Raw genomic sequence first — 15034 nt, 5'->3', positions numbered from 1 at the left:
TAGCATCAACGTGTGGACGTGTTTCAACCATGCCTGGGAAGAACGACGGTTTGGGGACAGCTTTGCTATATCTTCATAAACTCAAGCCAAGGCAGAATACCATGATGGCCTCACACATGTAGCATCAACGTGTGGACGTGTTTCAACCATGCCTGGGAAGAACGACGGTTTGGGGACAGCTTTGCTATATCTTCATACACTCAAGCCAAGGTAGAATACCATGATGGCCTCACACATATAGCATCAACGTGTGGACGTGTTTCAACAATGCCGGGGAAGACGGTTCTACGGTTGGGAGATTGTGCACCATTCTCATACTTAGATCCTCACGTGCTGATGGCTGGATTCAGATTTCACACTCTTACGCCATGTTTAAAATATGACAAGCATCGCACGACTAGTCTGTGGATTTATACATAGAAATATATTAATATAAATATTTAGGAAAATTGAAAAATATGCACAGATATGCACAGTAAAAATGGAAAAAGGTAACTTAAATATGAAACACAAAACATTCAGTAAATTATGAAGCAAAATGGATGAATATGCATTAAAACACTTGGCAAAGGTGGAGCCGCACAAACTAAATGACACGTAAATCCACAGTCTAGCCATAATTACAGAACAGCGGCAGGTGAGTTATCTTTACCAGTCTTCCGTCTCTTTCTGGATGAATCGCCCTGATTGGAAGTTGTTTTGGCGGCATCACAGAGCGAGGCAACCTGATGGTCACTCTTCTTGTTATCTCTGAGCTGCAGCCCACGGGACTGACGAGGGTCAACCAACTCCGGTAGAAGGCTATGCGAGTAGAACAGTTGAAGGTGGCCAATCATTTTGCTCCAGAAGCCATCATTTCTCTCGATCTTCTGGACAAAAATTTCCTCGCCAGAATATACCACAAAAAGACAAAACTGACGTCGAGTGATGTGGAGCTGTCCCTGCACCTGATAGTGGTAGTCATGGTTTTCCTTCAACGAAATATTACCAGAGTTATCAATAGTGCAAAAGGTGATTTTTTTTGCCCGCACTCCCTCCACAGGGGTAAGGGGCCGAGCCGAATAAGGGCACTTCACTTCCACGACAGTGTCATCACCGACAAGCCCATCAGGTGTTGCAGCAAGGTATGCAAACTCCTGATCAACAACAAGGCCGCATGGTGAAACAGTCACCCCTAACTCATCCTGCAGCTTAGCAATTGCAATGGGCTCAGTGTCGCGACCATATCGGAGAGCCTCAGTGTCAAAATGACCATAGAGCAAGGAACGAACAGTACTTGCACTGCTCGTTGCATCTCGCATCTTGCATACCTTGCCAAAATTAGAAGCGGTGAGTCGCTTTCGCCTCTCCTGCATCCACAAAGTTCTCCCTTCTTGACCTCGAGTATCAGCCTCGAGCTGCTCTGCATCTGGTTTGGAGAGCACAAGGGAATCCTTGTACGCCGCAGCAGCTTCAACATAGTCATCGTGGTTCATGTCTGGAGCATCCACTATGGAACCATAGTGGTTGTCGCTGGAAGCACGCTTGCAAGGCGCACCTTCAAGTGAACGCTTACAGCGAGCAGCCCCAGAACTCCGATGCCTTATGCAAGCAGCACGAACAGCTGCTTTACGCTTCAGCATAATTTTTGCATACTTCCCAGGGCTGGTGTTGTACACTGCCTTATGTAGAGCACGATGGTACTGCTTAGAGTTGAAAGACACGACAGCTCCTGAAGCCCGCATTCCGAATGATCCCCTCTGGGAAAAGTTTATTCTTTTACCGCCAGAAAACTTTGCAACGAGAGAATTGAAATGTTCTGCAGCATTATTGTTAACGTCAAGGATCAAGCTGCTACCATTGTTTGCCAAACGACTCATCGCTACAAGGATTTCATTGAAAAGTCCGCATTTCCTGAGCTCTGGGACGTGATTGACTTCCCCTTCTTTTGGACCACTGCAAAAGTAACCCGCACATTTTGCGTGGTCGCCGAACACATGGAGTGGCCCATTACGGATATCAGCCACCAGGTTCCGAATCTGATCTTGTTTGCTGAACTCGGCCTGCTCTTTGCGATAGTGAATAGCCCTAGCAACTCCAACTCTTAGTCGAACAGCATTATCCAGAAGTAGCTTCTTCAACGATGGGGGAATGGGGGTTGTTCTCTTTGCCAAAGCAACATCTCGAAGACGACTTACATAGTTTCGAAGAAGGTGGTTGCGACATTCTACCTTCTGAACTACCTGATGCTGGTACGGTGCAGCTTCAAGAATTGACTTGTATGTGCTCGAATCACCGTCAGCGATCAACTGCAAGTACTTTACCCCGTGCAACTCAATGCTGCGCCTGAAGCCTTCAACGACGATATCCTTCTCCATACTGGTAGAGCTGCTGTCCCAGTTCTTGAAGCACAGATGCTTTTTTGGGCTCGACCCTGCCTTGGAACTTGCGCACAGTGTACAAAATTTGTTCCGGACGCCTAGGAACAGTACTTTCTTTGTGCGGTACCCAACAATTACAGCCTGCAAAAACGAAAAAATGTCAGGATTGTATTCCACAAAACTCTACCCCCAATGACAATGTTTCGAGGAATTATGCATTTGTACGCGTATCATACGAATTAATGCCACAGGATGTATACCACTCTAGAAAGTGTGTTTACCAAAAGACAGCAGTGCCACTAATAGCACCAGAGGGGTCAACTTTTTCCTCCAAATAAATGCTCATAGTGTTCTTTCCACAAATGGTGGGCACAGACTTCCTGTAAATCCCGTCTGCCAAGCGGTGTGCAAGATAAATCCTCCTTTTTCGGGCACCTTTATTAAGTGTAGATAAAAATTTTTACTTACCAAGCCAGAAAGAGCGTCGTACTTGTTCTTGTATGAACGTTTGCACCAAGCACCATCGGCAACGACCGTAATTATAGGAAAACCGTCAGCATCGACGTCCCCAGCCTCCCTAGCTAACCGAGCTTCCTCAATGCCTGCTTTTCTTATTTCTTCCCAAGCTGTTTCGTCGATTCCTTTAGCAACAATATCCTGATACTTACTGTACGTGCTACCAGCCATGCCGGGTATGTCCAGAGCACCTAGGAGCTCGCGAAGGCCTGAGAAACCAGAACCTATAGACACGATACCGTTCACTGCTGAGGAATTGACGTCCATGCGTTGTTGAACAAGTTGATCAACTGGTGCCTCTGTTGTGACTACATCTTTCCTCAGACACATCCTGCACTTCAAACTGAAAGAGCTACACAGACCTCGCCGATGTTCTGATACAATTTCCATGTCAGCCAGGCCGCAACCAAACGGACTATGTACCGACAAACTTTGCAAAGACGAGAAGAAGTGATCAATCTCCACTATACGCCGACCATTCACACTGCTTGTGCGCTGACTCTGTGTCTGGTGAACATTGCCAGTATCGAAAGATGAAGATCGACTGGGTGTAACAGCGGCAGTGATTGGAACGGGACTTGCTCTGGAACCGGCAAGCTCGTCACAACCTGAACTGCAGGGGACTACATTATCTACCTCAGCTGAATCAGCAAATGACGAATTTGAAGGACGAATTTCGCTTGTGCTCGAAGCGAAACAAGCATTCCGACCGGCATCAGTTACAGTTTGAGGAACAACACTACCACCAAAGGTTGAGCCTACAAGGGTATCTGCGCGATGTGGAGTCGTCGAAGTGCAACGATCACTGGGAACAGCACGGCTGGAGCATCCTGCATTACCAAAATCTCTCAAATCCGCAGGCTCCGTCACATGCCTGCCTCTACCACGTAAATTCGCAAAGTCCTTCTTCTTACGTTTCCGTTGTCCGTAGACGTGACTTCGAGCCATAATGGGTAAATACTATGAACACGCAGAAAACACACAAGGACAGAGAGCAAATGAACAGGACAAGAAAGTGAAAAAAACGCGTAACTTAGCCACGAATTGGTCACTTCAGGACGAACCGCCGAAACCACGGACGCCGATCAGCTGCTGCGCAATACGCGGATGGTTACGAGCGGACTACGTTCGGGCGCTGCGAGCGGACGGCGCCACCTTCCGGAATCAGTGGTAAACGCCTTGGATGCATGCCTGTACTCACTTTTAATTCTTTTTCGGAAAAACAGAATGCTAAAAACACACAAAAAACGCGTCATTTGAATCCTGAAACATGTCCCCGGTTAACCTCAGAAGCGGATTGTTTTTATTTGCTTTCATTTATTTATTTGGATTTTTTGAAGCTGTAGCGACAAAATTCATTTCTTTTTCTTTTTAAAAAAAAAATTACAACGCTAGAGCGATATTTCAGTTCCCAGAGTTAAGATGTCTTGACGTCACCTTTCCGATGAAAGTTTCCGCATTCCGATCTGTCTCGTAGTTCAGCCACAAAACCTATGCAAAGTTCACATAGAAAACAGAGGGGTTCCCACCTTCAGGGGTCCGTAAAAAAAAATTACAACGCTAGAGCGATATTTCAGTTCCCAGAGTTAAGAGATCTTGACGTCACGTTTCCAATGAAGGTTTCCGCAATACGATCTGTCTCGTAGTTCAGCCACAAAACCTATGCAAAGTTCACATAGAAAACAGGGGGTGGTATGTCCTCTTAACATGATCCCGTGAGCTAGGGACACCGAGGGGACAACTCAAAGAGCAATGTTCTTCATAGAAGCACGGTATTGGGTGTGGCGCCACTTTCTGACCGCAAAAAAAAAGACAGCTGTGGCGGCAGCGCGCCGCTAAACTTGTCACGCCAAAATTGCCAGAAGCATCCGTTCATGAGAGATATTCTATAGCAACTATAATATCAGGACATTATAATTATTCCTGCACGTTTAAATCTATGTACTATTGTTTCTCCTTTTCCCCCCCATACAACCTGTTTAAATCCGGTATACAGCGCCACTGTAGCCTCGCTGTGTATGCGCTGGGAATAAATGTCCCTAGAAATGGGCGGAGCATTCAGGCGGCGCTTGTCGCGGTGGCTCAGCCCGACAGCTTGTGACGTGTAAAGTAAGCAAGTAGCTTACTTTGACGTGAATAGCTCGCCAGGAAGAAAGTAACTGGTACGATGGAATGGATCCGCGATCTTGACAGAATGGGCATCGGCACCAGCGAAAAACCATTATGAACGAGACGGGACGGTTCTTGATGAATTTCAACAGTCTTAAGAGTTCAGGGATGGACAATATACGTCGCTGCACCCCCATGGAAAGCGAATGTCTCGATGCAACGAACAGGAGATCGTTACGGGACGTTTCGATCGAGTAACTCAATGGCCCCGTTGTGTTCCCCCGCACGTGAGGAACATGACAGAGCCACGTGCGAATGTCGTCTATCCCTTTTTAGCGCAGCGCAGCAATTGTGAATACGAGCGGCGTACAGACGTGGACAGATGGAGAGGAGGACAGCAGGAAGGAGTGGGGGGGGGTTAGTATGCGTCCTGGGCCGACTTCAGGGGAACTGCCGACATTCGTCTACAAAGTCTTCGGAAAGCCTCAGACAGCACGGCCGTTGACAGGATTCAAACCCGCGTCGCCTCCCAGTCTCGACGTGGAAAGCGATCATCCTAACCAGCCAGACCTGTAAAGTAATTAACTACAAGTAATTGAATTACTGTAATTAATTACTTTGCTAATAATTAATTACTTTTGGAATTACATTAGGTTTTATGTAAGTGTAACTGTAATTGAACTGCTTTTGTGAACATGTAATTGTAATCATAATTCAATTACTTTGGAAAAGTAATTTTTACAAGTCTGCCACTATCCCACGAGAGCCGGTCCTCTTGGCACGTCAGTGCTGTCTCTGCTCACATCGCATGTTTCTGGACAGACTCCACCACTGCACTGCAGTGGATGCGGGGCCACCCAACCTGCTGGTCCACTCCGTCTGCAACAGAGTCTCGGAAATTTGTCACAAAAATGACAAAGAAGGGTGGGACGAAAACCCGGCACTTGTGTTGACGAGAAAGTTGAGGTCCTAGAAAACTGTTACAGGCCGAGATTTGGTGGAACGAGCCGTCATGACCGAAGGCCACACCGGACCAATGGCCAGATGCCATGCCTGACCAATTGCATGCCACAAAAATTCGAATGCCGATGACAGGTGCCGACAGGTGACACGCCTGCATCCCGTTATGTGCATGGGAAGGCTCAGCAGCATAAGTAGTCTTCACCGAACAACGGCACGGGTCGTTGGGTTCGTAAAGAAGGCAAGAGGGCTGCAAGAGCAAACAGGGCCCCGTTGAGCAACCGCAGTCAACACTAGACAAGATTCGTGCTGTAAAGAAAAAAAAAAGAAAACAAGCAGATTCCCCAAACTTCCAAGGTACATGATGTTAGACTGTTCCTTGACAAAGATGGAATTGTGCGAGTTAGAGGACGGATGACAGCAAACCCATCTGCGTTCTCACAACGTACATCCCAGAGTAATCCCTTAGCAATCCAAACGCAGAGGGACCCTTCTCTCACGATATTTTATGCTGGATGACAGGTTTGGAGCAGAACATCATTGAACAAGCAAAACACCACAAAGTACATCACCATGAGGTATTCGAATCGAGCATTTTCTGATTACATATTCGAATTCAGTGTGCCGTCTGAAGAAATTATTTGGGTTCAATTCACACTGCAACTATTTGCACAGCTTTACTACTGGATGAAAATATTTGGAAGTTACTCAAACTCTTGGTTTTCAATATATTCGTATTTGGTTCGCAGAGAGCTTTGAATATTTGAAAGCTATTTGAATTTTTAAATTTGGTACTCGCACGCATTCCCACAAAATAGGTATGCTGAGATCAAAATGAGTATGAAAGACCAGACACTCCATCCAAAATACTGTCCTATATAATATTGGAAATAGAAATACATTGGCTGTGCCGGGCGTTTGACTGTGCCAAGAGCTCTATCCGAAAAATTGGAAAGTGCGAATTTAGCAATCTTCAATAACCACTGAAGCCAACGGCCATAGAAATTATGTGCAGGGCCACCAACCACATAACTATATAGTGTGCCAACTTCTCAAAGAGCATTGAATCCAATTTACCCTGACATGCTAAAAGGTCTCCAACAAGACACCGCTCTCCCCTGGATAACAGGGAGATATGCACAAACAGCAACTGGGACTCCCCGTCTGCATCCTTATTACAATCGTTTTATGTGTGACACGTGGGTAAAGTGAGACAAAAATGCCTCCAAAGTGTAGGCCCTGAGGATGTCCTGAGGTTGTCCACAGTGATAAAAACGACGACCAGTAATGGGGACGTTCATTGGCATTTCATTGTTTTGCATTGCGCCTTTCGGAGCTGCTTTGTATTCGAGAAAATTAAATTGCCATTGTGGACGGGTTCATTATTTCATTCCCCACACCACCACCAGCAAATCTTGCAGCAATGCGAAGTTGGATCAAGAATCTGCAAAATCCGAATCTTCCACAGAGCACATGCTGGAAAACTGATATACATGCGGAAAACCGAAAAGCACTTCTGTTGCATCCTTCTTTTTGTCCTTGTGCTGCCGTCCAATTTGGCGTTGACAAAATTCCCTCAACCATTTTGCACTCACCTTCTGGTGTTGAATCCCAGTTGTGTCCAATATGGTCCGGTTCTGTCAAGATGGCAACGTTGTAAGGCTCCGTCTTCACTTCTACGATTGGATGTTTGTTAGAAGAGTCTTCCCGAGGTTCTTCTTTAATGTAGCACATCCCAGCCATCGATCCTGAGGTGAAACAAAAAAGGAAATCAAAGGAGAGAAATAAGGACACATTACACAGTCATGCGACGGCCATTCATGAACCTCGCGGGTTATCAGGAAGGAAAACGAATGAAGCAATGTCCTCTTCTTGCTTACTACGCCTTCCACATTTGTCGTTTTGGATAGAAGCTAAACGATTTAACTCTTGCTCTCACGCGTGACATCAAGCAGTGAGAACAATGTTCCTAACAGTAATGTGCAGTTTGGGGCAGAGTCATTCATTAGTGCTGTGAGACTGTGATCCTTTGCAATGCCGTATGGTTATCATATTGCCACGTGTGCCATTGTTTCTGCACTGCTCTCGTTGCATCTAAAGCTGTATGTGTCTCGCTGTCGTCTGCAACAACAGTGTGTGCGATTTCAAATGATTTTGCAGCATTATCGTCATCCTAGTTGGTATTTCTACCATGTTGTGCAATGCCGGTGTTCGAAAAAAGAAAAATGTGCCAAAATGTTGTCACACTCCTCCACTGACCCTGTCAACGCCAGAGTGTTTGGTTTGATTATTTTTCTACAGCGAAAAGTATATGGTGACCAGGGTTGCGGAGTTGCCACTCCGGTGTTGGAATGATTCCGGAATCATTCCGGATTTAGCAGGGCCCGGAATGGAACGGTAATAGAATGGCAGAAACTGTCCTGGGAATGGGAATGGTCTGGGTGGCCCGCTGGCAGTTTTGGTTTCAACGTGTTGGTTTCTGCCCTCGCACCCCTTGCACTGCACCTGCACACGGTTGAGAGTGAAATAACCTTGTCTTTGTGCTCTTTCCATGCTTGGTAATGTCGACCTCCTCTAGCACTGCTGGAGTTGCCAGTATGGTTACCGGTCCTTTTCTTCGATTGAGGGAATTAACGGAATGGAACTGTGTTGCCAAACCATTCCAGGAGTGGGAACTGACCATACCTTTTCATTCGGAGGAATTGAAAGGAATGGAATTATCGCAAATCTCCATTCCTCGGAATGGAATTGGAACGGAATGGGAGACCCCATTCCGCGACCCTGACTATGACTGTACGATCACACGACACCAAGGTTGGAAAAACTGTCAAAATATCATCACAGACCAATCCTCCATTGACCCCCGACACCGCACGCGTCCACGGTCTGGTTATTTTTCTACAGTAGAAAGTAGCTGTTACGGTGACTGGCTATGTGGTGACTATGACTGTGCAATCACACAATGCCGAGATTGGAAAAACTATGTCAAATTATTGTCACAGTCCACTCCTCCATTGTCCCTGACATCTCACGCATCTGTGGTTTACTATCTCTCACTTATGCCTATGGAGGAAAGTGGAGAACTCTCGAACCTGAATTCTTTCCATAAAACTAAGACACAATTTAGTTTTAGGGGGGAGGGGGAAGAATATGTTTAATGTAAAAAAAAAAAGAAAAAAAAAAGAAAAAAAAGATTAAGGGTTTAACCCTATTCTTCCCCGAATTGAAGGTTGCCTCTTTGGGGTGAAACCCAATGTTTACCCGACAGATTGCCCTCACTGAGACAGGAACAAACACTAAACTTGTTGGGCAGCAAATGCAGTTACATCATCGTTTGTACCAAACCAGTCCAGTTAGTTTGAGTAACTGAGCCAGATTTCTCCCCGAATTTAACGTGCCGGAAGCTTTTTTTCACCGCTCGCAAATTTCCCGAAATTCTCCTGAAATTCGGATCACGCGTCACGTTGTACCACGTATCGCGTGCGCGATTTACCACAAATTCACAACCGTACGCATCGAGATTATTCGATTTCACTTGGGATTACGGAACTAAAAATAGCACCCGGTTTGTTCCTTCCAACACCTCTTTAGGCATTTAACCCAAAAAAGGTCAGACCTATATACATAACGTTCACCACCCCAGTGTACGGTTTATATAACGATGTTACCATCAGCATCACCTCCTGATGAAGACTCATTGCAGTGCTGTTGCTGTGTCTGGCCCTCTTCTGGTAGACACGGAACATCAGGTGGTTCCAATTTCACTCTCACAAGCTGACCACTGAACTCTGGCGAGAGCTGCATCTCTTTAGGTAGTGAATCTGAGGGGCTGGAAGGGGACGACTCAAGGACACCAGGATCTCTTGCCTCTTCCTTCATGGGGATTAAACTGTTTGCTGTCCTTGTCCCATGTAAGGTAAGAGAGAGAGAAAGAGACAAGTGGGTTAGGAAGCAAAAAAAAAAAAATACAACATCAGTATCCATAAGTGTAATACAGAACTTGAAAACGGTGAAGTGTATTGATGAAAGTGCTGACTCACTGTCTGTTGGAGCGTCGGCTGTGTCTGCATGGGTTCTCGGTTAAGACAGAAGAGGTGAGAGTAAGAGGTTCTTGACAAAATCCTGGGTAGACTTTTTTTCTTCCTGAAGAAAGAAATACTGTGCTTGTATTTGTATTTGAATATTTCCCAGATTCAACGTGTGACATTTGGAAGATGTAAAGGGTGACGAGCGAGAAGGATTCTCCCCCCTCTCCTAGGTTCTCTCCCCCACCGGAAAGTAATGAGCAATTTGTGTAATGGACAACATCTGAGTAGCTGATGGTCAATTCTATTTTGCGATCATCGTGCCTAAATAGAATATACTCAGTGTGTCCATGTAAAGCTACACAACTTCCACTGCATGGGTCACTTACTGCATTGCTTTTATTTATTTATTTATTTATTAGCAGTATATTATGAAGAAACCAACCGGCAGTCCAAAGGGAAATCATGCGAAAAAGTGGGGAAAAGTAGTAAATCCTCCTCGCTGGCATGACAACTCGCTCAGCCGACAATGTCATGAGATTATTTTGCACAAACGAGGGATGAACAAGTGTATTCTTCCCTCATTACAACCGCCGTCAGTTCAACAAGTGGTCCTCGTTGTTCAACAATATCTTTGGAAAAGCTTTTTATACAAAAATTATTATTAAAAAAATATTATTAAATTTTTATTTAAAATTTAAATTTTAAAATTCCTTTTTTTATTTCTTACGCAAATAAGCTGTATGGTGTTCTTCACAATGTCTCTTGCTTTGCAACAAATTGTAGCACAGGCCCGTGCTTGCACTGTCCCAATCTGTACAACTGGTCTAATAAAGTTATATTATTATTTTCTTTTATCTGCGTCATATACTGTTTGTTAATAAGACAATTTGCTTTATGACCAATGTCGTGGTCATAGTAATGGGGCTTGACTGCAATCGAAAATGATGTCGATGTGTCACGGTCTGCAGTGACGTGCCTTTAAACGGACGGTCTCGTACCCCCTGCCCCTCTCATAAAGTGTACCATTCAATTGCCCTTTGTTGAAAATGAAATACTGCAAATTTACCTGACAAAGCGAGTTACCATTGTTAGATAAAGGAATTGAATTGATAAAGATTTTGCATCATACCACGATCTGTGTTGGCAACAAGAAGAAAGGCTACGTCACCCTGCGGGAAAGTTTGTGATTGGATGCAGAAATCGTCTGCTTTTGTGCGTGCTAGTGCACCGGCGTGAGAAGACGACTTCCAGAAGTGACTCGGAGTCCGCGGAAACTCTCGTCCATTTCCTTTCAGTACTCAGGCAAAAGACACTGATTTAGAACAACTATCTCAGTTCTCAGAGGCAAGTTAAAAGTCACAGGCCAACCGCATCCACAATCACAAATCTGAAGTCATCCGTCCTCTGTGCGCGCGGTCGCATTATAGCTCCAAACAAAAATATATTACGCGCGCTTCAATTACACTCCCCATCGCACACTGATCAGGTTTGGAAATGGAGTGTGGCTGACGACGTACATGGAGGAGGAGTGCATGCTTATTGAAAAACCACATTAAATACCAGCGGAAAGAAAACACCCGACTTAGCTTCCACGTATACAATTATGCGCCACAATCTCGGAAACCTCACACAGTGATGGAACTGCCTCAGAGCCCACGGGCGCTGGCGCTGGCGCACAAAAAAGCTGCATTTGGCGCAGAATTTCACAGAATGGCGCACCTCCGCCGTATGTATCCCACTTCGTCCCACCGCAACACGTCGTGTTTGCAATGCATACTCTCCAATTTATGGCGAATATCGGGGTTCAGGACATCTGGGAACAATTATCGGCACGTACGGTTTAAGTCCTGAAAGCTCAATTTCTCGCGCTCTCCTTACGCGCCTACACTCTGCGAGCACGCGCGATGTTACGTAGTAGAGCGATCCATAGTACAGGCGCTGGCAACTCCGGAATCAGCGTCGTCAGTTATTCCCATCCACAATTAGTTAAAACGCGGTTGTTTAAAAACAGCTCCCATGCAAACGAGCCAATATTCCCTCGCAGGCACGTGGCGTGCCCACATGTTCGGTAAATTTGTACAGCCACCTTTCGTCCAGGACGCAAACACTTGATGCACTAACAGTGCGCTTTATTGTTCACAACTTCTCTTTGAAGTACAACAACGTAATATTCGGTTCAGCAGTGACATCCCGGCAGTTTAAGAATCTTCGTCGACTTGGCGGGCTCGGCCGAAACGACACGGCTTGACTCGGCTTTGCTGTCCAGAGGCATCACGAGAATAGAGGGCGCGGGAGCATCGCTCGCGGTTTTTGTTTCGTTTTCATGCGTCCGGACCGGGGCATCTTTGTTCGGCGCAGCTGTGGCGCAGAATTAGGGAAAATTACTTTTTCGGCGCAGGGTGGCGCAGGCAATCCCAAATGGCGCACTTTGGCGCAAATGGCGCAGCAGTTCCATCACTGCTCACACTTAATGCACTGACTACTTGTGATGGCCACTAACTACTTCTACAGTAGTTTAACTATAACTAGTAACTACTTTGCGATTGAGTAGTTTAACTAGTAGTTCAGCTACTTTTCAGGGGCGTAGTTAAAACTACTTCTTTAACTACTGCAATGTAGTTTAACTACATCTATAACTACTTAACGTTGCCCATCAACACCAATCCCTTGTAGTGTTCTTGGACACCTAAATATGAATCACAAGCAATAATAAACTTTGGCTCAAGCTATTGCTACGATCGTCACATACAAAGCTTGCGGCGGGATTCTTTCTGTGCGACACAATTGCTCTGCACCTCCGTTCTCATCAAACAAGTAGCTCAAGGTAAAAGTCGGAAGCACAATCGTGCCGTAAAGCTTGCGACAAAATCGAAAGTAGTTGGCGCCTTCAGTAACCTAACTACTGTAGTTAACTACTTAAAATAGTAGTTTACCTAGTAGTTGCCACTACATTTCTGCAAGTAGGTGATAACTACTTTTTAACTACAATCAGGTAGTTTAACTGTAGTTTAACTACTGGCCATCACTGCGGACTACATTCTCCGCTACCAGGGGCCCTATCCTCGTCAAAAGTAATCGACCTCGATTACTTTACGTCACAAGCTGTAGGGCGGGGCTGCCACGAAATACTCCGCCCTTAAATCCCGCCCGTTTCAATTGAAATTTATACCTAGTTTTCCTTCGCAACCTCTCGGCCCTAGTCTCGGACCGTGACCTTACGTCATTTTGACGTAACAATGACGTAAAAGATTAGTTTCAAAGCTGAAAAGTAATCTAGCGAAAGAGGGTCGATTACTTTGAGCGGCGATGGGTTTCGTGATGGGTCCGCATGTGCATTTTCGTTTATTGTGTTGTATAAAGTCTGTATGTGCTCGTCACAACAACAAATTCATGTCTTTCTTCGTTTGTGTTTAATAATGAGAAAGAAGCACCGCGTAACACCGTTTCTCTGCGCCGATCGCGGCATCGTATGGTGAAAGCGGCGGGCTTTTCGAAGCGTCGTCCGAGCCGTACGTCGTACAATCAATGTTATTGCAACGTAGCGGTGTGCACACAAAAAACTCATCGATCAAAGTTCACTGTTTCTTGAGTAAAACTATCAATGTTCATTTGCGGTATCATTACCACCCCCACAGCTCACGAGCAAAAGAAGCATATTGAAATGCGAATTATCATTTCGCATGTCGAGCACACGAACACACAGAAAAATATAAAGAAAAACTCATAAATAAAGCTCAAGATTTAAAGCACGAACCGATTTCTCATAAACGCGTTTACGGCTCGCGCCACACTGTCCATTCGACCCTTTGCGATGATCCTTCGCGCTTTTATCATTTTGTTGCCTGCGATCAGCGCCATCTCACGGGCACATACCGAATTATAAATGCAAAGTACAATAATCACGGTGTCACACAAAGATTGCCGTCTTGCACACCTGTACGTCAAGAAAAATGAAAAATGACAAACAGCAAAAAAGGAAATTACGAGCGTGCTTTTCCACGCATCTTCCACGAAATTTAGTTTTACGTCGGTAGAGTTTTCTGTTTCCGACACATAAGAACCGAAGCAACAAGGCAGGGCGGGCAGATCACAGGTGTGGCCTTCGGATTCTCAGGAGGAAACACCGATAAGGCGGGTCGCTTTCCAAGATAACACGTGGGGCGATTGGTTGATAGAAGGTGTCAACCACTTTTAATATTCACGCCTTTTTTGATTGTGCACCAATGACAGAAGAAATTTCAAGTAATCGAGGTAGATTACTTTGACCAGGATAGGGCCCCTGAGATGTACGTCTCAGCGTTCCCACTTCGAGAGCAAAGGGGAGCTATGGGGTTGACTCAACCCAAGATCCTTCTGCAAGTTTCAAATGCTGTGGCAATGGCAACAACTACAAACTGCTGCTTGGCTTTCCGCTCAGCCAATCGGCAACGTACCCGCAGGCCAATGCCATTTATGACGATGTACGAGAGTGAAGTGCAAGTTTTGTCACCTGCTATCCTCGCACGTTCGGAAAAATTCCTCGAAGACGACTTCGTTATTCTGAATGAAACTTTGACAGTTGTATGCGTACAGTGTTCGTGAAGACAGTCTTGGCTAGGTTTTTCGGAATCGCCCTGCCTGTACAAGACTGTCCCTTTAACAGCATTTTTCTGGAAAAATTCTGGATGGCATCGTGTTCTCAAGTAGTTTGGATGCTGCAAAAGAAAAAGAAAGAAAACATAAGAGAAAATTTCTGTGCTCATGTTTTTTTTTTTTTTCTCCCCACAAATATCAATCATGGGCAGATATACTCAGTACCCATGTGGGAACACCTATGTCATCTAACTCGATTGCAGATGCGGATCTTACACATGTGGGTACAGTGCAGATGCGGATAATGTCAGCGTTATCCGCACCCACCTCTCGTGAATAGTGATGCTGGAGGGAACTGTTAAACATACGCACGTGGGGGTGCATCTAATGCGCCCGTAACGGCAACATGTGTCGGTAAGAAAAAAAAAAAAGAAGAATCTCTACCGTCTTTTGGCATGGTGCCAAATATGTTCAAATGAGATAGCATTA

At 45.3% G+C, this 15034-nt stretch overlaps 3 protein-coding genes across 3 annotated transcripts in view; all 3 read right to left on the bottom strand.

The window, feature by feature from the left end:
- The window catches only part of LOC135378976 (zinc finger protein 239-like), a 151019-nt gene that overhangs the window by 70180 nt on the left and 65805 nt on the right, over positions 1–15034 (bottom strand). The gene's annotated exons all lie outside the window — the stretch shown is intronic.
- LOC135378975 (zinc finger protein ZFP2-like) overlaps positions 1–15034 on the bottom strand; it is a 36271-nt gene that overhangs the window by 19957 nt on the left and 1280 nt on the right. Inside the window, exons 2-5 of the mRNA XM_064612181.1 lie at positions 14463–14667; positions 9986–10088; positions 9614–9846; positions 7541–7693 (exon numbers count right to left, since the gene is read on the bottom strand). Of these exons, the coding sequence (XP_064468251.1) occupies positions 7541–7693; positions 9614–9824 (364 nt within the window). The 5' untranslated portion in view covers positions 9825–9846; positions 9986–10088; positions 14463–14667. The remainder of the gene's footprint in view (positions 1–7540; positions 7694–9613; positions 9847–9985; positions 10089–14462; positions 14668–15034) is intronic.
- On the bottom strand, positions 571–3627 carry LOC135375567 (uncharacterized). The gene is made up of 2 exons (XM_064608245.1): positions 2829–3627; positions 571–2501 (listed from the first exon to the last, which is right to left on the bottom strand). Exons 1-2 carry the CDS (start codon positions 3264–3266, stop codon positions 621–623), a joined length of 2319 nt encoding a protein of 772 aa, XP_064464315.1. The 5' UTR covers positions 3267–3627; the 3' UTR covers positions 571–620.

This window comes from Ornithodoros turicata, chromosome 1 (genome assembly GCF_037126465.1).
Source record: "Ornithodoros turicata isolate Travis chromosome 1, ASM3712646v1, whole genome shotgun sequence".
NCBI lineage: Eukaryota > Metazoa > Arthropoda > Arachnida > Ixodida > Argasidae > Ornithodoros > Ornithodoros turicata.
The sequence above is the reverse complement of the archived record's forward strand: the minus strand, read 5'-3'. Positions and strand labels throughout refer to the sequence as shown.